The sequence below is a fragment of the Tursiops truncatus genome, chromosome 12, assembly GCF_011762595.2.
Source record: "Tursiops truncatus isolate mTurTru1 chromosome 12, mTurTru1.mat.Y, whole genome shotgun sequence".
NCBI lineage: Eukaryota > Metazoa > Chordata > Mammalia > Artiodactyla > Delphinidae > Tursiops > Tursiops truncatus.
This window is the reverse complement of record NC_047045.1, coordinates 22847216-22872340: the sequence shown is the minus strand read 5'-3', so window position 1 is coordinate 22872340 and position 25125 is coordinate 22847216. Positions and strand designations below refer to the sequence as shown.

Genomic DNA, 25125 nt, shown 5'->3' with positions numbered 1-25125 from the left:
AGAAACTAACACAACATTGTAAATCAACTATACTCCAATAAAATTAAAAAAAAAAGAATTTAAGATGTTTAAGTGTAGTTTCTACACCAATTCCCAGTTCCCAAGCCCACTGCCTCTGATGACTTGTCCTGTGCATGGCAACTCCACTCGTGCTTGATGGATAAGGTATCATACCCACACACTATTAGCTACCAGGTAAAATCCCCATGAGGACAGAAGAGGCTGCCCTTATCTGAGGCGCCTGGTGTAACAGAGATGACATCAGCATGGGAGCCAGGAGATCCCGGTTCTGGTGCCACCTGTGGCATGCCCTAGCTTGTATGTCACTTCCCTTTTGGGGCCTCCATTTCCTCACAAGTGCAAAAGAAAACGCTCATGGCGTTCTGGGGATGAGCAGCACATATACGAAAATAACTTGCAAAGTATACAATGTTACACACATGTACAATACACTATTGGGAAAGTGCTTTATTAAAGTACCTGGGCACATGAGTTACTAGTCAGTAAAACATTTGCAGATTATATCTGCTATGTGTAAGATGCCAAGGAAGATGCTCTAGTAACAAGCAGCCCACAGGATGTTCCCAACCCAAAGTCATAAACACACAGGGAAAACATGGTGTTTAAGAGCAAACACTCTGGAGCCAGATGGCCAGGGTTCAAATCCCAGTCCTGAAACTTTCTGAAACTTCGGGAAGGTTACCTCACCTCTCCTTGCCTCAGTTTCCTCATCTGTATAATGAGAACACAGTTGTGGTGAGGTTTAGAGGACTTAATCATTGTAGACTCTTACAAGAGTAGCTGACACCTAGTAAGCACTGAGTGTAAGCAACTTACACTAAACAACATTATTCCCCTCACTGGACACACATGGGGCCTAATGAGTGAGCACTGTGCTAGGCACTGGAGGGGTTAAAAAAACAGACCCAATATTTTGTGCCCACTTAGATTTTATAACTGCAGCCACATGTGTTATCACATTTAGGCCCTATGGAAATCCTCTAAGTTTGGGGAGGAAAATGAGACGTGTAAAGTGAAGAAATTTGCCTACATCTGTGCTTCTCAGCAAGGGGCAATTTTGCCCCCCTCCCAGGGGATATTTGGCACGGTCTGGAGACATTTTTGATCGTCACAACCAGGGAGAAGGGAGTACCATGCATCTAATGAACAGAGGCCAGAGATGCTGCAAGGCAGTCTACAATGCATAGGACAACCTCCCACAGCAAAGAATTATCTGGCCCAAAACATCAATAGTGCAGAAGCTGAGAAACTCTGGCCTACATGAACAAGCAGTTAATAAGCAGTAGAGCAGACACCTGTACCAAGGTCTTTGGATTCCAAATCCAGAGCCTTCCTTCTGTGTCAAACACAGAGAAATACAAAAGAGAAACTGGCCCAGGTCAGAGTGATAGTCTGCTGGGGAGTTCTGAGCACCCACAGAGTGGTATGCAATTATGAGAGACTCAGAGCCAACGCACAGCAAGTGCTGCACCCGTGCAGAGGAAGTGAGTTCCACGCAGGGCACCTGCACAGAACCATTCTCGGTGGACTTCCTGGTGGTGGAGGCTCATGAGCTGGGTTCTGAGTGGGCAGGCCTTCGGGGGCACAGTGGATACAAAAGGCCTTTCAGGAGGCAGCTGCAAGTTAGAATCTATGAGCTGACTTCCCAACAGCAACACTCAAAAACAATAAAACAAAATTACCTTCAAAGTTCTAGGTTTCATACCAAATTGTCAATTAAATGAGAGGGCAGAATAAAGATTCTGTTTTCAGATATGCAGACTCTCAAAACATTTGTCTCCCATGTTCCCTCTCTTAGGAAACTGCCAGAGGATATGCACCACCAAAATGAGGGTGACATGGGTTTCGGCAAACAGGGGGTCTAACACAGAGGAGAGGTGAAAGGAATTCTCAGGATGACTCCACGCATCAGAACTAGAGAGTAGCCCAGATCAAACTGGAACAGAAGGATGGATGACTCCAGAAGGGATATCTCCAGGAAAAGAATAAAACTGGTAAATACGTGATAGGCTTAACCATGGAAATTACACTAAGAACTGGTTTTGTTTTGTTTTTCCCCAGCGACGCTGCACGGCTTGCAGGATCTCAGTTCCCTGACCAGGGATTGAACCTGGACCATGGCAGTGAAAGCCTGGATTCCTAACCACTAGGCCACCAGGGAACTCCCCCTAAGAACTGTTTTACAGAGTTGAAAGGTAGAGGAAACATCTAACTATACGTTTGAATAAAACTAAACAAATTTAAAAATCAAGGCAATGATCAAGTCCAGGGAAAGCAGCAAGTTATACAAACAATGGAAATGTAATGATAGTACAATTATTGGCTCACCAGTGAAGAGTATTTATATAATCACACTAATTGTGGATCTGCTCCAAAATTGTGATACAACTACATAGGGAGAAATGTGGGAGCGAAAGGGGCAATAGATTGTGTCTAAAATTGATTAGTCTCTCCTGTGCGCTCATTCTCAGGAAGGCATTCAAGCTGTGCTATTCAATATGGTAGCCAATAAATGACATATGGTAGATTATTGATGAAGATAACAAAATAAGTTTTATAAGATTTTTTCATAAAGAAGACATTTTATTATGTTTGGTTTGACAGTATACTATATAAAAAATCCAAGGGGGGCTTCCCTGGTGGTGCAGTGGTTGAGAGTCCGCCTGCCGATGCAGGGGACACGGGTTCGTGCCCCAGTCCGGGAAGATCCCACATGTCATGGAGCGGCTGGGCCCATGAGCCATGGCCACTGAGCCTGCGCGTCCGGAGCCTGTGCTCCGCAACGGGAGAGCCCACAGCAGTGAGATGCCCGCGTACCGCAAAAAAAAAAAAAAAAAATCCAAGGTATCTATGAAAAAAAATGTTTTAACATCTTTACTGGAGTATAACTGCTTTACAATGGTGTGTTAGTTTCTGCTTTATAACAAAGTGAATCAGCTATACATATACATATATCCCCATATCTCCTCCCTCTTGCATCTCCCTCCCACCCTCCCTATCCCACCCCTCTAGGTGGACACAAAGCACAGAGCTGATCTCCCTGTGCTATGTGGCTGCTTCCTAGAAGCTATCTATTTTACATTTGGTAGTGTATAGATGTCCATGCCATTCTCTCACTTCGTCCCATCTTACCCTTCCCCCTCCCTGTGTCTTGAAGTCCATTCTCTACGTCTGCATCTTTATTCCTGTCCTGCCCCTAGGTTCTTCAGAACCAGTTTTTTGGGTTTTTTTTAGATTCCATATATATGTGTTAACATACGGTATTTGTTTTTCTCTTTCTGACTTACTTCACTCCGTATGACAGACTCTAGGTCCATCCACCTCACTACAAATAACTGTTTCATTTCTTTTTATGGCTAATATTCCATTGTATATATGTGCCACATCTTCTTTATCCATTCATCTGTCGATGGACACTTAGGTTGCTTCCATGTCCTGGCTATTGTAAATAGTGCTGCAATGAACATTGTGGTACATGACTCTTTTTGAATTATGGTTTTCTCAGGGTATATGCCCAGTAGTGGGATTGCTGGGTCGTATGGTAGTTCTGTTTTTAGTTTTTTAAGGAACCTCCATACTGTTCTCCATAGTGGCTGTATCCATTTACATTCCCACCAACAGTGCAAGAGGGCTCCCTTTTCTCCACACCCTCTCCAGCACTTATTCTTTGTAGATTTTTTGAGGATGGCCATTCTGACTGGTGTGAGGTGATACCTCATTGTAGTTCTGATTTGCATTTCTCTAATGATTAGTGATGTTGAGCATCCTTTCATGTGTTTGTTGGCAATCTGTATATCTTCTTTGGAGAAATGTCTATTTAGGTCTTCTGCTCATTTTGGGGTTCAGTTGTTTGTTTTTTTGATATTGAGCCGCATGAGCTGCTTGTAAATCAAAATTATTAACCAATTAAAAAATGTAATAAATTTGAAAGTCCACATGATGCAAGTGAATATTAAATACCTAAAATTAAGCTTGGTATTATGTTTATATAATAATATATACGCATAATATATATACATATATATAATAATATATGTGTGTTTATATATATGTGTTTATATAATAATATAAACACATAATATATATGTGTTTTAATATAACTAAACAAATTAAATGTAACTTCAACTTGTGCTAGCCTTAAAAAAACCAAACAATATGGTAGTCCAGCCACACATGGCATTTAAACTTAATTAAATTTAAAATTCAGTTCCTCAGTCATCCTAGCCACATTTCAAGTACAGCCAACCCTTGAACAACATGAGGGTTAATGGTGCCAACCCCCCGCGCTGTCAAAAATCCGAGTATAACTGATATTCATATTCCCAGGTCCTCCATACCCATGGTTCCTCAGTATCTGCGGCTGCAAATCCGCAGATTCAACAAACCACCGACCACATGGTACTATAGTATTCACTACTGAAAAAAATGTACGTGTAAGTGGACCCGCGCAGTTCAAACTCTTCTGTTCAACTGTCCTCAACAGCCATGTGTTGCTACTCTGTTTAGACAGCACAGATATTGAACATTTCACCATCACAGAAAGTCCTCTCAGACAGCACTGCACTAGAGGGTGTACCACAACAAAACAAAGAAGGAGAAAGACACTGGGGCCCAGAAAATACAAAGTCAACATATATAAAAGCGGTAAGGGGAATCCCTAGGGTAAGAGTAAAGGCAGATCCTCAGACAGCCGCCAGAGGCTGAGAGCCTCCAGTGCAGACTGAAGCAAGGGAAGGGGCTCCAGGGGACAGCTCTTCCAGGAGAATCAGTGGAGAGACGACCGAACATTCTGCACATCCAGAGATTACACAGATGGGGACGATTAGTGACAGTGAGAGACAAAACTAAAGAAACAAATATAAGACAATTATAAACATCAGGGTAAACATATTATTGCAAAAAAGTTAATGTTATGATAGTACAAACCACAGGGCTCAGCTATAACTGGAATAAATTGGTTAAAATATGTAAAAATGAAATGCTGAGGTCATTGTTATGAAAGTATGTGTGAGAGGGCAGGAGAGGGAAAGAAAGCTAAATCTTAAATCATCGCTTTTCATATCGTTAAACAGATAATGCCAAAAATGGAAAAAATCAAGATTTAGCAGTATCACGATATCTTTATGGATGTAAGCACTAAAAGAATCTACCGGACTTCCCTGGTGGCGCAGTGGTTGAGAGTCCGCCTGCCAATGCAGGGGACGTGGGTTCGTGCCCCGGTCTGAGAAGATCCCACATGCCATGGAGCGGCTGGGCCCGTGAGCCTGCGCATCCAGAGCCTGTGCTCCGCAACGGGAGAGGCCACAACAGTGAGAGGCCCGCGTACGGCAAAAAAAAAAAAAAAAAAAAAATCTACCAAAAGAGTTGAAAGTAATTGCCTGCCTACGGAGAATCAAAACTGGAAGGCAAACATAGTAAAAATATCTGATGCTTTAACTTATGGGTATGTGCAACATAAAAATTAAAATATACCTAAATTGTTTTTAAATTAAAAATTGAACTGATTAATCAAATTAGTAGTATTTGCATATTCATTCGAAATATTAAAATAAATACCAGGGGAAAAAAAATCTGAAAAATTTAAAAGTTTTTTCTGCAGAGGAGCAGATTGGAGTTTTTGTTAAAAGCCTTCTTAACGGTATTTGAACTTATTCTTTTAAAGCTTCTATGTGCATGCTTTACTTTGATAATTATTAAAAAGCAAGTGATGTAAAAAAAAATAATAACAAGCATTGGTGAGGACACAGAGACTGGAAGCTTCATACACTGCTGTTGGGAATGTAAAATGGTAGATACTCTGGAATATAGCTTGGCAGTTCCTTAAAACGTTAAACATAGATTTACCATGTGACCCAGCAATTCCACTCCAAGGTGTCTACCCAAGAGAAATGAGAACAAATATGTTCACAGCAGCATTATTCGTAATAGTTCTAAACCAGAAACAACCCAAAATGTCCATCAATTGATGACTGGATAAACAAAATGTGATATATGTATATAGTGGAATAATATTCTGCAATAAAAGAAAATGCATGCTACAACACAGATGAACCTTGAAAACAGTAGGCTAAATGAAAATACCCAGACACAAAAGACCACATAATGTATGATTCTATTTATATAAAATGTCCATAAAAGGGAAATTTGTAGAAACAGAAAGTAGATCAATGGTTGCCAGGAGCTGGGGATGGGAATGGGGAATGAGAGCTAAGAAGTATGGAGTTTCTTACTGGGATTCTAAAATTAGAAATGTACTAAAACTAGAACATGGTGTTGGTTGCACAACTCTGTAAATACATTAAAAATTATCATATTTCAGGGACTTCCCTGGTGTTTCAGTGGTTAAGACTCCATGCTCCCAATGAAGGGGGCCTGGGTTCGATCCCTGGTCGAGGAACTAGATCCCGCACGCCGCAACTAAGACCTGGCGGAGCCAAATAAATAAATACTTCTAAAAAAATTATCAAATTTCACACTTAAAATGGGTAAGCTTTTTGGCATGTAAGTTATACCTCAATAAAGCTGTTTTTTAAAAAGTAAATGATACTGTTTAAAAAAGAGAACTTGCAGACTATGAGCTAAGTGCTTTAATAAGTTATTATTATAACAATTCTGAAAGGTTGGTATTATTATCCCCATTTTACAGATAAGGCAACTGAGGCTCAAAGAAGTTAAGCAACTTGCACAATTAGCAAACACAGCAAAGTTAAAATGTGTGCACATGTGCCCTAACTACAGAGTTCCTGTACTTTCTCCCATGTGTGACTGCCTGGGTCCTGAAGAGCTGTGGTTAGATCATGCTGAGGCCTGAGTCAAGGTTCCCTTCACCCTGGATTCCATACAACCTAGTCACCACCTAGGTCAGAGTGCTGTTAGGCTAATGAGTGAACTTTGAGTACCCAAAGACTTTCAGTCTCTCTAGAGACCAGCATTGTGATACTGTGACTTATAATAAGAAATACAGGGCTTCCCTGGTAGCGCAGTGGTTAAGAATCCACCTGCCAATACAGGAGACACAAGTTCGAGCCCTGGTCCAGGAAGATCCCGCATGCCGTGGAGCAACTAAGCCTGTGCGCCACAACTACTGAGCCTGTGCTCTAGAGCCCACGTGCCACAACTCCTGAAGCCCGTGCGCCTAGAGCCCGTGCTCTGCAACAGGAGAAGCCACCGCACTGAGAAGCCCGTGCACCACAATGAAGAGTAGCCCCTGCTCGCCGCAACTAGAGAAAGCCCACAGGCTGCAATGAAGACCCAACGTGGCCAAAAATAAAATAAATAAAAAATAAATTAATTAAAAGAAAAAAGAAATACAGATTTGCTCTTAATCTCCATTCCTGGCTCACAGCTCCTCACAGCTCCTTGGAATTTCCTGAGTGATAAGAGCAACGGGAGCATCTTTTGTTATAATAGTTGGTCTTCTGCTATCAGTTCCTGAAATAGCTCCAGAGCCATAAAGGTGAAAGGAATGTGTTATTCCTAATAAACTCCTTTCAACGATACCTGAGGTTATATTAATAAGATAACTTACGGAAAGCCCTAAGGATGGAGGGCTGGTTGCCAAGGGAACCAACAGTGATTACAGGTTGGAACTTTCAGTCACACTTCCCTGACCTCCAGGGAGGGGAGAGAGGCTGGAGGTTGAATCAATCACCAATGGCCAATGATTTAGTAAATAATGTCTATGTAATGAGGCCTCCGTAAAAACCCAGAGGACAGAGTTCAGGGAACTTCCGGGTTGGTGAACACACAGAGGTGCTGGGAGGGTGGTGCGCTCAGAGGCATGGAAGCTCAGCCTCCTTTCCCCATACCTTGCCCTCTGCATCTCTTCCATCTGCCTGTTCCTAAGTTATATCCTTTTATAATAAACTGGTAATCTGGTAAGTAAAATGTTTTCCTGAGTTCTGTGAGCTGCTTTAGCCAATTAATTCAACCCAAGGAGTGAGTTGTGGGAACCTCTGATTTATAGCCAGTCAGTCAGAAGCACAGGTGACAACCTGGACTTGTGACTGGTGTCTGAAGCAGTCTTATGGGACTGAGTCCTTAGCCTGTGAGAGCTGATGCTATCTCCAGACAGATACTGCCAGAATTGAGTTAACTGCTTGGTGGTGCTGGAAAAAGCACACATCAGAAGCAGGAAATACACAGACTGCACGTGACTAACCAAAAATGTGAGCTGGCCAATCTTTGCCGTAGGAGGTCAGAGGTCAACAGACGTTACTATTTGAAAATGAAACTTCGCCTCTCTCCATGGCTCTCTCTGGGGTGGCCTGGAGTGGGGGGCTCTGGAGTCATAACTGGGTCCAAGTTGCAGTTTTGCCACTCAGCAGCTGGGGGCCCCTTGAGTAAATTACTTCAATCTTTCTGTGCCTCAGTTTCCTCATCTCTAAAGTGAGGATGAAAAAAGAACCTCTTCTAGAGGCCTATGAAGTGCTTAGAGTAATACTGTTTGCCGTCAGCATTACTTCGTCTGTGTATCTGCACTTGTCACCTAACTGGGCAGAGCCTGCCTTACCTCAGTTTTGCTATAAAGCTGCCCTTGGGCCTGTGCATTCTCTCGTCTACCATGGTGGCATCTGTTGGTGAGGGGTCAGCAATGCCCTCCAAAGCCTGCCACACATTCTCACTGACCCACGTGAAATCAGCCTAAAGAGGTCATTGGGAGGCATCTGGTCCAAGCCCATCACTGTCCAGATGGGAGCAGTGAGGTTCTGCATGGCGTCTGGGCTGCCCCGTCGTCCACAGGCCTCCCAAGGGAGCCTAATGTGATTCTCACACACTCTACCCAGTAAATTCTTGTGCCCCAATTTCTCCAGAGAGATCTCTTGTCCATCTGGCTAAAGAAGTAGGTGAGAAAAATCCACACTGCGATTTTAAAGAGGGTCAAATGCTAATTACGAGTGACTCCATTTGAAACATAGCAACGAAAGCATTTTTAATCCTTCTTCTTTCTCCCCAAACCTCCAGCACTGGAAACAAAAAACAAAACCAACCAGTTCTTTGAAAACTGAACGAAACACAACAGTTTTATGGACAATGCTTAAGAGGCAGGCTTTTCCCCAGGGAATGGCTAAAGTGTTTATTCTCTTGTTACCTTGGTAACCGCTACCTTGGCACCCTTGTTGATGAGCTGAACCACATTCTCCGCCTGGCCTTTGTATGCAGCTATGAGCAGGCGTTCTGAAAGCGCGGCGACCGCATCCTGCTGGCTCATGAATTAGGAGAGAAAGACGTTTTCCGGGAAGTGGCAGACAAGTTCCTTTGGCTCAACGCGATGCCACGGGCCCAGGCAGGCACCCTCGGGTAAAGACGTTCCGATCATTGGAAGGGGCCTTCATCACTATGCCATCTTTGGGACCTAGGGTTACAGAACAAAGCTGCCGTCAGCACCACTCAGCACCCAGGACAGGCCACACCGCTCCTCCCTGGTTTTAGGGCGTCTGCTGATTGCTCAGTGCAGGGGAGGGGAGCTGGGGGAGACAGGACAGGCGGCAAGCACCCTCTGCAGAGCAAACCCTGAACTTGCACGTGGAAGGCGGAGAGTATATGGAAACACCCCGCTCCCATCCCCACCCCCGCAGACTCCAGACCACGGCGAGGTCTGCTCTGCGTCTCCCACCCAGGTAGCAGCGGCCTGACACAATCCCCTGAATGTAGACTGGTTTCCAGGCCCACCCTCGGCAGGAAACTACACTGTGTGGGAACACACAGGGCCCTCTGGACCGCATTTTGTGGGCCCGCCACGGCTAACATGCCTATTCCCCTGGCCGGTTAGGTGCCTGTGGACCACACCCCACAGAGACCCTGAGGAGGGGGCCACACCCGTGGGGCTTTCTCCCAGCATTTCCAGCCTTTCTCTTCCTTCATCCTTTTTCCATTGTAAATGGTGCAGGTTCCAGAAATCTGCAACAGGTGGAGAGCTGGGAGCAGGCCCGGACCATCTCCTAGCCAATAACTGCTGGAACAACCCATCTTGGGAACAAAACTCATGCTACAAACAGTTACTCTAGGGAGGGGCTTAACAAGAGGGAAGTAAGTGGGCAATTCAAACCAGCGACAGGATGCTAAGCCCCGTCTCGGAGCTGTGGTCTGGGGGCAGTAACTAGCAGTAAACGCAAGCCCTCTTTCCACCAAATGGCCAAATGGATAGAATTTTAAAGACTGACTCTTCCCAGTAGCGCTGGACCACCATTAGAGCAAACCAAAGCCACTGGGATTATGCCAAAGGTGAAGGGTTTGGGGGCCAAAGAAGGAAAGTTTAAGAATCTAATCTATTCCTATTAGGAGGGCAAGGCAATGTGGGCCTCTTTTTGTTTTAAAATGTACTTGCTAAAAATACCAATATTGCAGATGGAGAGAAAATGCTGTACCACAAGGAATCCCAGGACCTACCACCCATTTTAGTTATGAAGGACCAGAAGATACAGACGTCCTTTACAGCGGTTTCCAGGCAAACCCTATGCTCCTTTCACTGGCTGTGATGTGACTGAGAAAGGGCTGGTCGGTACCTGCTCTGACTCTGCATCACCGTGACATCCAGGTGGCTCGTGTCACCAGCAGCTCCGGGCAGCTGGGGTTAAACGTTCATGTATAAAACAGACGGAACAACAGGACTGTGGTAGGGACTAAAGATGGTATTTTATTACGTGAAAGTATTGGCCAAATGTGAGTAGTATAACTTCTGAAAGGTCATTCTTCTCCCTGTTCAGCTTGCAAATGATCAAATTTTCTCACTGTCGTCCATCTGTTGCCCAAATTGTGGATAAAAAAGAGCAAGGAAAGGGACTTCCCTGGCGGTCCAGTGGTTAGGACTCCGCGCTTGCACTGCCGAGGGCACAGGTTCAATCCCTGGTCGGGGAACTAAGATCCCACAAGCCACGCACCACGGCCAAAAAAAAAAAAAAAAAGAGATAACAAGGAAAGAGGCACGAGGAACCCTCACAAACCCACCCTGCTCTGATCACCAGACTCATCAGAAGCGCAACAAACCTGGAGAAGGTACAAGCAGGGGACCCCTCCCGCAGCCACGGCCAGAGATCGCTGGGATGCACCCCAAATCTTTGCTGAATGAATGCGCCAATGAAACAATAAAGTTGAGACTCAAAACAGAGAGAAATGGAGCTGGAAAAGCCTTTGGAAATTCCCGGGGTCGCACTGGAAGACTGTAGTTTGGGCTTTATGTTTCCCAGAATGTTCTACTGTTGGGGAGTGGTTTGTTTTCGTAAACACAGGATACACCGTCTGTCTTTATTCAGGTAACCTGCGGCACGTCCAAACCAATTACCCTGAGCTTCTGATCTGTCTGCCCCAATCCTGCGAAAGCACTCCAGGCCCAAATGGCAGGAAAACACAGAAAACGAGCCCCGGCTTCCTAAAGGCTCTCCCTCCCTCAGCCACAGTCTTCTGCACTCACTCATTTGCTATTTATTTCCCAAACCTTTCCTGCAACGGGCATTTGAGTGTCTCAAGTACAATGGCCCGGTTCATAGAAACATTATCATCATGGCTAAAATTTCACGATTTCACTCCACAGCTTAACTCCTGGGGAATAGAGATCTTCTTGCTGCAACCCCAGGGCAGCCCATCAGCAAGCTGTCCGGCCTCCCCAGCAATGGAAGCATGGGTTAACCGGCCTGTCTACACTGACAGTTGCTCCCCTCCCTCCCTTCCGTCCCAGGCCATAAATTCAGCCTCGGGGACACTGAGACAAAAGCCAAGATGCACTGATTGCCATGGTTGCCAGCTACTGAGACAGCCCATGATTACCCTTGGTAAACAGCCCTTTACAAGCCCAGCGCACATTACTATTCCTTTTGTTTTTTTTTTTAAAGAGACAGAAACACTCCATTTATGAGAAAATGTTGGCCAAGCAGAAATGTCAGCGTTTTGGTTTTTCTTTTTTTAAAATTTCAATGGCAGCTACTTAAGAATAAAATGCTCCCCACCCCCAAGCCATCCCACATCCTCCACCACAGCCAGTGCACAGCCCGCCCGAGGCAGAGAGCGGCCTGCAGGAGGTTCTGGATACCTCACCACCGCCAGAGATGCCCAGAAAACTGCCTGCAAAATCAGAAACAGAATCCCAGGTTTCCAGTTCCTAGTCTGCTGCTAGCACCATCGCTGTGTGCTTGGGTATCTCAAGTTCATGCTCAGTTTAAACCCAGTAGCCTCACTAGTAGGACCTCCAGTATTCGCCTTCATTTTCATTTACACACGGCAGAGGGGGGCGGAGGGAGGGATCAAAGTGGCTGAGTCTTCTTTTCTGCCTCCTTTCTTTCTTTCTTTTTTTTTTTTGGCCCTGCTGTGCAGCATATGGGATCTTAGTTCCCCAACCCAGGATCAAACCCAAACTGAGATCAAACCCATGCCGCCTACAATGGAAGCACGGAGTCTTAACCACTGGACCGCCAGGGAAGTCCCTCTGCCTCCTTTCTGACTTCCACCTTGGGTTGGGGTGCAGGGCCCAGCTCACGTTCCTTTCCACCTCTCTCACGATCACTGCCCTAAATCTTTGTATCCTTGCCTCCCACCTAGAACAATGATCCCCATCCTTTTGCAGTGAGGGGATACTTGGCTTCTCATCTGATACCTCTGAACTGACAAATCAAACCAGGCGGAAGGAAGTGGGCTGGGGAGAAGAATAAAGAGGCTGTTGGACCCCCAGCAGTGAGTGGGGAGGGGAGAGGACCAGTCTGAAATCAAGGAGTTAAACTTCACTGCCAACCTGTTGGGTACCCAGGCTCCAAGCAGCTCCGTTCCCTCATTCAATCTGAGCTTCCGCTTCCAGATAGATCACCTGTCATTCAAGACACTTCCCATTGCAGGAGGTTAGGAATTTCTGCCCCAAGTCTATCAATCACATCCCTCTTTGTCACTTGCACAGCATTTTTCACAGGAGAAAAACCTTAAAATGCAAACAAGCTGCTAGTTCTTTAAGCAGAAATGAAATAAACGCACGATCATAAATACGCAATGAGCATCCTGAATCCAGAAAGGGATTTAGCTTCCTAAGAAAGATTCCCCTCCTTCCTCCCAGTCCACTGCCCCATTTTCATTGCTCTCCAGTTTGCCAGTGTTTTTGTCTCTCATCACAAATGCCAGAGGGCTAAACAGCTGCTTGGTCTGTGATGCAATAGGTTTTCTTTTTACAGTGAAAGGTCTATGAGGTTTTCTTGAAGATTTACAAAAAAGTCCCCCGGTACCGGTATCCCAAAGCCACTGCATCCAGTCTCCTAACAGGCAAAATATTCTAGAAGAAACCTGCAAACAAAAGTCCCAGCCAGGCATTACGCACAGCCCACCCAGAGACGGTCCACAGGCACCCAGGAACCAGTGGTTAGGAAGCACCATCAGTTACGATAACTCGCTTTGCTCCTACTGGTCCAAACCCTGTGTTGAGAGATTGTACTCACATCCGGGGGTCTGTCCTCCCCGTTCTACATCGTGTTCTGTTGCTGGAAAACCACGGTCAGTTCTTTCCTGGAGAGATCATTAGCTTCCTAGGGCTGTAACGCCCAAGGGTCTGCAGTGATTTACGTTACAGTGCTTGCTGCCTTCTCCCCTTGAGCTTCCTCTGCCAGTACTGGCCAGATCACATCTAAAAGCTTAGTAAGACATCCATTCAGCTTGCAATGTTTGGTGGCTTCCTAGTCTGCCTGGCACAGAAGTCCTGGGTCTTCAGACTTTGTTGGGCTGCTGCCTCCTGCCAGCAGAGGACCTGTAACACTGCTCTGATCAGAGTCGGGGAATGATTCACAGATGGGCGGGGTGCTTCTGAATGATGCTTGGACGACAGAGAAACGAAGTTTGTATTCTTTCAGCAGTAATACGGGGAAATGAATGCACGTGTTGTAAGGGACGGAGGATGCAGGAAGGGTCAAAATCTGTAATGAACTGCCTTTGTGACAACAGTTATGGAAATGCCCGTTTTGTGGAAACAGCGGAGACCCAGACACTCCCTGCCCTCCTTGGGCAGAGAGTTCCAGCACAGTGACCGCAGCAGCAAGGAGACTAGGGCCTGGTTGAGGAGCCATTCCCCGTGTTTGTGAACCCATAGTTTGTCGCAAAAATCCTCCTCTGAACAGAGTCTCTGCAGGAAAGGGGGAAGGGAGGAAACAGGGAGCTTTTTCAAGTGCTGTCAGTGGCCCTCCACATTGCAGGTGTGTCCTCCAGACCACTTGTTGAAGCAACAGAAAACCAACTTCCCAACTATTTCTATGAGTAATCATAGAAAGGAAGAGGGTTTTGGTTCTGACTTGAACCAATATTACTATTTTCCCCCTCATTTCTAAAGCAAGAACTGTTGGTCCTGGAGAGGGGAAAAGAACACTGTCAACATGAACCCTCCAAGCACCATCCCGGCCCAAAGCCTTGCTTCCATTACCCTAAGGGTACCAGCTCCTATGGGCAAGGGGCTGGGATTCTGCTTTGGCCAGTGTTCGCCTTACACCAAGGGCAGGAGAATAGCCAGGGACCGGGGCTGGTACGCTGCAGAGAGAATGAACTCCCCTGGGGAGACAAAATGCCAGGAGAATGATAATCCTATTTTTAATGCACGACCCTCATACTAGTTTATCCAGAAGTGATCACTGCCGGGATACTGCAACCACCACTGGAGGACCAGTGAGGTTAGAATATAGATGAACGTGACCCGCTCCCTACCTTGAAAAAACTCATCATCTGGCCCTGATCAGCCTTGATCGGGGCCCAAAAGGCCAGATGCCAGATGAGAACTGCACACCAAATGCGACAGAAGTATAAAGCAAGGAGTGCTTAATTTTCTCAGAGCTTCTGACATTTCCTTCTTCTGAGAAAACGGACTCCCCAGATGGGGCCCCTCAACACAATGTTATCCATGAGGATAGAACAACACTGGCTGCTCGCAGAGTCTGGTGTTCACAAGTGCTATCTGCAAAAGACAGGGGCGGAGAGGCACCTCTTGGCAAGCCCACCATGGCAAAGGAACATGTATGCTTATTTCTTGAGGACGTCAAGTACGGTAACTATTCTCTTCTGAGTCTGACACTTAGAGCATCTTTGAAACAATCACCTCTGCAGGAGGCATGGAGAGGCTGTTGCAGTGAAAGCCGAGTGACATCTGGATACTATTCAGTAGACCTACGACATACCCTACCATCAAGAAGAGCTGCTAACAAATGTAAAAATAATATATCGGAGGTTTAAGGACACATCATTGAATACAGATATGACTGACGGGAGGCTTGCGATGTAGACACCTTCCCTTTTTACGTGGGGCAATAATTACTGTTTAGTTGCCTGGCACTGCTAGATCACCAGAGCCTCCAAGTTGGGGGCCAGGCACTCACATCACATAGCAAATGACCCAAAATCCAGACCGACAGTCATCCATTGCTGAGCCCTCCGCTGCCCCATCTCTCCCTAGACAAGATGAGGCTGAATTGTGTGCCCCAAAATTCATGTATTGAAGCCCTAACCCTTAGTGTGACTGTACTTGGAAACAGGGCCTTTAGGAGGTAATTAAGGTAAAACGAGGTTCTAAGGGTGGGGCCCTGATCTGATAGGGTTAATGTCCTTATAAGGAGAGACACCAAAGAGCCCCCCCGCTCACTCTCTTCCCCAGCCCCCTCTTTTCACACCTGCACCCTCACCTCCGAGCCACGCTCACAGGAAAGGCCATGTGAGGACATAGCGAGAAAGTGGCCACCTGCAAGCCAAGAAGAAAATCATTATCAGAAACCAAACTCTGCTGGACCTTGATCTGGGGCTTCCAGCCTTCAGAACTGTGAGAAAATAAATTCCTGTCATTGAAACCACCCAGTCCACGGTATCTTGTTATGGCAGCCCTGGTGACTAAGATCCGAGCTTCCCTCACAGTGTAATTTGCTGGCATGAGCTCAAGGTTGGTCTTCCTGGTTAGACGCAACTCCTTGAGGGCAGGAACCCTATTTTGTTTATCTTGTATCTCCAGCGCCTGGCACAGTTCCCGGAACATACTTAGCCTTTAATGTCTGTTCAGTGGATGCTAGAAAATCTAATAATCAATTGCTTTTTCTAATCATTAATTGGTCTTCAGGAGTCTGTAGATCCCATAAGAAATAGAGGAAACCGAGTCAGCTAGCCTTTTCCCTTTCCCCAAAGTTCAAACAGGCTATGGCTGCAGAACCTTCAAGAGATAACAAATGGGGGATGTTTTCATTCTTCCCTTTCACTTCCTCCCCAAAATTGAGGATGATCCCAGCTCCTGGGATCAGAATTACTGATCTCAAGTGACACAGGTCCGTCAGCACCCAAGCACTGGACAGCACCACAGTCACCCCTGGAATTTTCCTCTTACCATCCTTAACTTCTGTTGGGTAAAACCACAAATGCTAAAGATAAACCTAAACGAGCAATACCAAATGACAAGAAAACCAATCCCCAGAGAGTAGCCCACCTGCCATGTATCCATAGCTCACCTCCTACCCACTCCTTCAATCTACTTTGATCCGGCTTCTTTCTGCCCCGAATTTTCCTACTAAACCGTTGCTGATGCTGCGGTTGTTAATTCTGTGGTGTATTGAGCATTGATTGAACAGATGGGCACAAAGAACTATGGAAATTGGGTGAGACAGCTTTCTTGCTTGGTGTGCTGGGGTGGAAAGCAGGTCAGGAATGTTCTTACAGAGAAGGTCACATTTGAGCTGGGTCTTGGAGGACTGGAGGATTTTGTTAGATAGAGAAGTCGGGGAGGACACAGGCAGAGGAAACAGCAAGAGCAAAGGCAGAGTGGTCTGGAAGGGTAGGAAAGAGGAACAAAGAGACTTTTGCAGCTGGAGCTTACAATACGTGGGCAAAGACCAGAGATGATGTTGCAAAGTCAGTCTGTGGAAAAATTTTCACATCATGCCAAAGACATGGGACTGTATCTTGCATTTGTGATGGGGAATCCTAAATGTTGGTAAGAAGAGAGACTAGTCAGATTTGTGTACTACTTGGAACTCAAACATACAGAATTGGATTAGTCATAATTATGGGTTCATGCTACACTTTCAAGACTGTATGTACACAGCTTTCTCTTCCTTCCTTCCTTTACTTCTTTTATTCCTTCCTTTCTTCTATTCTTCTCTCTTTTTATTTTAATTAATAGACTTTATTATTTTAATAAATTTATTGATTTTAAAATTTTTAATTTTGGCTGCGTTGGGTCTTCGTTGTTGTGCACTGGCTTTCTCTAGTTGCAGCGGGCAGGGGCTACTCTTCGTGGCAGTGTGCAGGCTTCTCATTGCGGTGGCTTCTCTCCTTGTGGAGCACAGGCTCTACATGTGCGGGCTCCAGTAGTTGTGGCCCTTGGGCTCTAGAGCGCAGGCTCGGTAGTTGCGGCGCATGGGCTTAGTTTCTCCGTGGCATGTGGGATCTTCCTGGACCCAGGCTTGAACCCGTGCCCCCTGCACTGGCAGGCGGATTCTTAACCACTGTGCCACCAGGGAAGCCCTAGACTTTATTTTTTAGAGCAGTTTTAGGTTTACAGAAAAACTGAGCAGAAAGTATAAAGAGGTTCCTTATACCACTTCACCCATACTCCCGCCCTCACAACAAACATAGTGTCCCCTATTATTAACATCTTGCTTTAGTGTGATACATTTGCTATAACTGATGAGTCAATATAGATACATTATCATTAACTAGAGCCCATGGTTTGCATACGGTTCACTCTGTGTTGTACAGTTCCTTGGCTCTGCACAAATGTATAATGGCATGTATCTATCACTATAGTATCATACGCAATAGCTTCACTGGCCTAATGCTCCACCCATTCATCCCTCCCTCCCCCCCAACCCTCGACAACCACTGATCGTTTTACTGTCTCTACAGTTTTGCCTTTTCCAGAATGTTATACAGTTGGAGTCATACAATATGCTGCTTTTCGACACTGGCTTTTTTCACTTAGTAAAATGAATTTAAGATGCCTCCGTGTCTTTTCATGGCTTGATAGCTCATTTTTTTTAGTGGTGAATAACATTCCATCGTATGGATGTATCAGGGTTTACCTATTCGCCTATTAAAAGACATGTTGGAGATTGGTTCAAGATGGTGGAGTAGAAGGACCTGCTCTCACTCCCTCTTGCGAAAGCACCGTAATCACAACTAACTGCTGAACAATCATCGACAGCAAGACACTGGAACTCACTAAAAATGATACCACACATCCAAAGACAAAGGAGAAGCTGCAATGAGATGGTAGGAGGGGCGCAATCACAATAATATCAAATCCCATAACTGCTAGGTGGGTGACTCACAAACAGGAGAACACTTATACCACAGAAGTCCACCCACTGGAGTGAAGGTTCTGAGCCCCATGTCAGGCTTCCCAACCAGGAGGTCTGGCAACGGGAGGAGGAATTCTTAGAAAATCAGACTTTGAAGGCTAGCAGGACTTGATTGCAGGACTTTGACAGGACTGGGGGAAACAGAGACTCAACTCTTGGAGAGCACACACAAAGCAGTGTGCACATCAGGACCCAGGGGGAAGGAGAGTGACCCCATAGGAGACTGAACCAGACCTACCTGCTAGTTTTGGAGAGTCTCCTGCAGAGGCGGGGCATGGCTGTGTCTCACCGTGAGGACAAGGACACTGGCAGCAGAAGCTCTGGGAAGTACTCCTTGGTGTGAGCCCTCCCAGAGTCCGCCATTAGCCCCACCAAAGAGCCCGGATAGGCTCCAGTGTTCGGTTGCCTCAGGCCAAACAACCAACAGGGAGGGAACCCAACCCCACCCATCAGCAGACAAGCGGATTAAACTTTTACTGAGCTCTGCCCACCAAAGCAACCACCAGCTCTACCCACCACCAGTCCCTCCTATCAGGAAACCTTCACAAGCCTCTTAGATAGGCTCATCCACCAGAGGGCAGACAGAAGCAAGAAGAACTACAATCCTGCAGCCTGTGGAACAAAAACCACATTCACAGAAAGACAGACAAGATGAAAAGGCAGAGGGCTATGTACCAGATGAAAAACCAGATAAAACCCCAGAAAAACAACTAAATGAAGTCGAGATAGGCAACCTTCGAGAAAAAGAATTCAGAATAAAGATAGTGAAGATGATCCAGGACCTCGGAAAAAGAATGGAGTCAAAGATTGAGAAGATGCAAGATATGTTTTACAAAGACCTAGAAGAATTAAAGGACAAACAAAGAAATGAACACTACAATAACTGAAATGAAAAATACACTAGAAGGAATCAATAGGAGAATAACTGAGGCAGAAGAACGTATAAGTGACCTGGAAGACAGAATGGTGGAATTCACTGCCACAGAAGAGAATAAAGAAAAAGAATGAAAAGAAATGAAGACACACTAAGAGGCCTCTGGGACAACATTAAATACAACAACGTTCACATTATAGGGGTCCCAGAAGGAGAAGAGAGAGAGAAAGGACCCGAGAAAATATTTGAAGAGATTATAGTCAAAAACTTCCCTAACGTGGGAAAGGAAATAGCCACCCAAGTCCAGGAAGTGCAGAGAGTCCCATACAGGATAAAACCAAGGAGAAACACACTGAGACACATAGTAATGAAAATGGCAGAAATTAAAGACAAAGAAAAATTATTGAAAGCAGCAAGGGAAAAATGACAAATAACGTACAAGGGAACTCCCATAAGGTTAACAGCTGATTTCTCAGCAGAAACTCTACAAGCCTGAAGGGAGTGGCATGACATATTTAAAGTGATGAAAGGGAAGAACCTACAACCAAGATTACTCTACCCTGCAAGGATCTCATTCAGATTCAACAGAGAAATCAAAAGCTTTATACACAAGCAAAAGCTAAGAGAATTCAGCACCACCAAACCATTTCTACAACAAATGCTAAAGGAACTTCTCTGAGTGGGAAACACAAGAGAAGAAAAGACCTACAAAAACAAACCCCAAACAATTAAGAAAATGGTAATAGGAACATACATATCGATAATTACCTTAAATGTGAATGGATTAAATGCTCCAACCAAGAGACACAGGCTCGCTGAATGGATACAAAAACAAGACCCTCATATATGCTATCTACAAGAGACCCACTTCAGACCTAGGGACACATACAGACTGAAAGTGAGGGGATGAAAAAAGATATTCCATGCAAACGGAACTCAAAAGAAAGCTGGAGTAGCAATACTCATCAGATAAAATAGACTTTAAAATAAAGAATGTTACAAGAGACAAGGAAGGAGACTACACAATGATCAAGGGATCAATCCAAGAAGCAGATATAACAATTATAAATATATATGCACCCAACATAGGAGCACCTCAATACATAAGGCAACTGCTATAAAAGAGGAAATCAACAGTAACACAATAATAGTGGGGGACTTTAACACCACACTTACACCAATGGACAGATCATCCAAACAGAAAATTAATAAGAAAACACAAGCTTTAAATGACACAACAGACCAGATAGATTTAATTGATATTTATAGGACATTCCATCCAAAAACAGCAGATTACACTTTCTTCTCAAGTGCGCATGGAACATTCTCCAGGATAGATCACATCTTGGGTCACAAATCAAGCCTCAGTATATTTAAGAAAACTGAAATCATATCAAGCATCTTTTTTGACCACAATGCTAGGAGATTAGAAATCAATTATAGGGACAAAAACATAAAAAACATAAACATATGGATGCTAAACAATACATTACTAAATAACCAAGAGATCACTGAATAAATCAAAGAGGAAATAAAAAAATACCTAGAGACAAATGACAATGAAAACATGATGATCCAAAACCTATGAGATGCAGCAAAAGCAGTTCTAAGAGGGAAGTTTATAGCAATACAAGCCTACTGCAAAAAACAAGATAAATCTCAAATAAACAATCTAACCTTACAACTAAAGGAATTAGAGAAAGAAGAACAAACAAAACCCAAAGTTAGCAGAAGGAAAGAAATCATAAAGATCAGAGCAGAAGTAAATGAAATAGAAAAAAAGAAAACAATAGCAAAGATCAATAAAACTAAAAGCTGGTTCTTTGAGAAGATAAACAAAAACGATAAACCATTAGCCAGACTCATCAAGGAAAAGAGGGAGAGGACTCAAATCAGTAAAATTAGAAATGAAAAAGAAGTTACAATGGACGCCGCAGAAATACAAAGCATCCTAAGAGACTACTACAAGCAACTCTATGCCAATAAAATGGACAACCTGCAAGAAATGGACAAATTCTTAGAAAGGTATAACCTTCCAAGACTGAACCAGGAAGAAATAGAAAATATGAACAGGCCAATTACAAGTAATGAAATTGAAACTGTGATTAAAAATCTTCCAACAAACAAAAGTCCAGGACCAGATGGTTTCACAGGTGAATTCTATCAGACATTTAGAGAAGAGCTAACACATCATTCTCAAACTCTTCTAAAAAACTGCGGAGGAAGGAACACTCCCATACTCATTCTATGAAGCCACCATCACCCTGAATCCAAAACCAGCCAAGATACTACAAAAAAAGAAAATTACAGACCAATATCACTCATGAATATAGATGCAAAAATCCTCAACAAAATACTAGCAAACAGAATCCAACAACACATTAAAAGGATCATACACCATGATCAAGTGGGATTTATCCCAGGGATGCAAGGTTCTCCAATATATGCAAATCAATCAATGTGATACACCACATTAACAAACTGAAGAAGAAAAAACATATGATCATCTCAATAGATGCAGAAAAAGCTTTTGACAAAATTCAACACCCATTTATGATAAAAAACTCTCCAGAAAGTGGGCATAGACAAAACCTACCTCATAACAAAGGCCATATACGACAAATCCACAGCAAACATCATTCTCAATGGTGAAAAACTGAAAGCATTTCCTCTAAGATCAGGAACAAGACAAGGTTGCCCACTCTCACCACTCTTATTCAACATTGTTTTGGAAGTCCTAGCCACGGCAATCAGAGAAGAAAAAGAAATAAAAGGAATCCAAATTGGAAAAGAAGAAGTAAAACTGTCACTGTTTGCAGATGACATGATACTATACATAGAGAATCCTAAAAATGCCACCAGAAAACTACTAGAGCTAATCAATGAATTTGGTAAAGTTGCAGGATACAAAATTAATGCACAGAAATCTCTGGCATTCTTATACACTAATGATGAAAAATCTGAAAAAGAAATTAAGGGAACACTCCCATTTACCATTGTAACAAAAAGAATAAAATACCTAGGAGTAAACCTATCTAGGGAGTCAAACGACCTGTATGCTGAAAACTGTAAGACACTGATGAAAGGAATTAAAGATGATACAAACAGATGGAGAGATATACTACGTTCTTGGATTGGAAGAATCAATATTGTGAAAATGACTATATTACCCGAAGCAATCTACAGATTCAATGCAATCCCTATCAAATTACCAATGGTATTTTTTAAAGAACTAGAACAAAAAAATCTTAAAATTTGTAAGGAGACACAAATGATCCCGAATAGCCAAAGCAGTCTTGAGGGAAAAAAAAACAGAGCTGGAGGAATCAGGCTCCCTGACTTCAGACTATACTACAAAGCTACAGTAATCAAGACAATATGGTACTGGTACAAAAACAGAAATATAGATCAATGGAACAGGATAGAAAGCCCAGAGATAAACCCACGCACCTATGGTCAACTAATCTATGACAAAGGAGGCAAGGATATACAATGGAGAAAAGACAGTCTCTTCAATAAGTGGTGCTGGGAAACCTGGACAGCTACATGCAAAAGAATGAAATTAGAACACTCCCTAACACCATACACAAAAATAAACTCAAAATGGGTTAGAGACCTAAATGTAAGACTGGACACTATTAAACTCTTAGAGGAAGACATAGGAAGAACACTCTTCTTTTCTTTTTTACATCTTTATTGGAGTATAATTGCTTTACAATGGTGTGTTAGTTTCTGCTTTATAACAAAGTGAATCAGTTATACATATACATATGTTCCCATATCTCTTCCCTCTTGTGTCTCCCTCCCTCCCACCCTCCCTATCCCAACCCTCTAGGTGGTCACAAAACACCGAGCTGATCTCCCTGTGCTATGCAGCTGCGTCCCACTAGCTATCTATTTTACGTTTGGTAGTGTATATATGTCCATGCCACTCTCTCACTTTGTCACAGCTTATCCTTCCCCCTCCCCCATATCCTCAAGTCCATTCTCTAGTAGGTTTGTGTCTTTATTCCTGTCTTACCCCTAGGTTCTTCTGGACATTTTTTTTTCTTAAATTCCATATACATGTGTTAGCATACGGTATTTGCCTTTCTCTTTCTGACTTACTTCACTCTGTATGACAGACTCTAGGTCTATCCACCTCATTACAAATAGCTCAAGGGAAGAACACTCTTTGACGTAAATCACAGCACGATCTTTTTTGATCCACCTCTTAGAGTAATGGAAATAAAAACAAAAATAAACAAATGGGACCTAATGAAACCTAAAACCTTTTGCAAAGCAAAGGAAACTAAAAACAAGACGAAAAGACAACCCTCAGAATGGGAGAAAATATTTGCAAACGAATCAATGGACAAAGGATTAATCTCCAAAATATATAAACAGCTCATGAAGCTCAATATTAAAAAAAGCAAATAACCCAATCCAAAAATGGGCAGAAGACCTAAATAGACATTTCTCCAAAGAAGACATACAGATGGCCAAGAAGCACATGAAAAGCTGCTCAACATCACTAATTATTAGAGAAATGCTAATCAAAACTACAGTGAGGTATCACCTCACACCAGTTAGAATGGGCATCATCAGAAAATCTACAAACAACAAATGCTGGAGAGGGTGTGGAGAAAAGGGAACCCTCTTGCACTGTTGGTGGGAGTGTAAATTGATACAGCCACCATGGAGTACAGTATGGAGGTTCCTTAAAAAACTGAAAACAGAATTACCATATGACCCAGCAATCCCACTATTGGACATATACCCAGAGAAAACCATAATTCAAAAAGATACATGCACCCCAATGTTCATTGCAGCACTGTTTACAATAGCCAGGTCATGGAAGCAACCTAAATGTCCATCGACAGACGAATGGATAAAGAAGATGTGGTACATATATACAATGGAATATTACTCAGCCATAAAAAGGAATGAAATTGGGTCATTTGTAGACACATGGATGAATCTAGAGACTGTCATACTGAGTGGAGTAAGTCAGAAAGAGAAAAACAAATATCATATGTTAACGCATATATGTGGAATCTAGAAAAATGGTACAGATGAACCAGTGTGCAGGGCAGAAACTGAGACACAGATGTAGAGAACAAACGCAGGGCACCAAGGGGGGAAAGTGGCGGGGGGCCTGGTGGTGTAATGAATTGGGAGATTGGGATGGACACATATATACTAATATGTATAAAATGGATAACCTATGAGAACCTGCTGTATAAAAAAATACATAAAATAAAATTCAATTAAATAAATAAAGGACATGTTGGTTGCTTGCAAGTTTTGGCAATTATGAATAAAGCTGCTATAAACATCCGTGTGCAAATAAGCCACAGGGATGTAATATACAGCATAAGGAATATCATCGATAATATTGTAATAACTTTGTATGGGGACAGATGGTTTCTAGACTTATCATGGTGATCATTTCATAATGTATGTAAATGTTGAATCACTGTGCAGTTCACAAAAGTAACACAATACTGTATGTCAAGTAGATTTCAATTAAAAAAACCCACATGCAGGGCTTCCCTGGTGGTGCAGTGGTTAAGAATCTGCCTGACAATGCAGGGGACACGGGTTAGAGCCCTGGTCCTGGAAGATCCCACATGCCGCGGAGCAACTAAGCCCATGAGCCACAACTACTGAGCGTGCACTCTAGAGCCCGCGAGCCACAACTACTGAAGCCTGCAGGCCTAAAGCCCAAGCTCCGCAACAAGAGAAGCCACTGCAATGAGAAGCCCGTGCACCGCAATGAAGAGTAGCCGCCGCTCGCTGCAACTAGAGAAAGCCCAGGCGCAGCAACAAAGACCCAATGCAGCCAAAAATAAATAAACAAAAATAAATAAATTTATTTTAAAAAGTAAAAAATACCTTAAAAAAAAACACACCCATGTGCAGGTTTTTGTGTGTACATAAGTTTTCTCTCATTTGGGTAAATAC

The 25125-nt window shown here is 43.7% G+C and overlaps 1 protein-coding gene across 9 annotated transcripts in view; it reads right to left on the bottom strand.

Moving 5' to 3' along the window:
• The window catches only part of ANKRD6 (ankyrin repeat domain 6), a 282254-nt gene that overhangs the window by 153989 nt on the left and 103140 nt on the right, over positions 1-25125 (bottom strand). For all 9 annotated transcript variants that reach the window (XR_012324746.1, XM_073789437.1, XM_073789436.1 and 6 more), the window contains one exon: positions 9113-9376. Coding sequence is in view for 3 of the 9 variants with exons in the window: in XM_033867559.2 (XP_033723450.1) it covers positions 9113-9232 (120 nt within the window). In the remaining 6 variants the exon portion in view is untranslated. The remainder of the gene's footprint in view (positions 1-9112; positions 9377-25125) is intronic.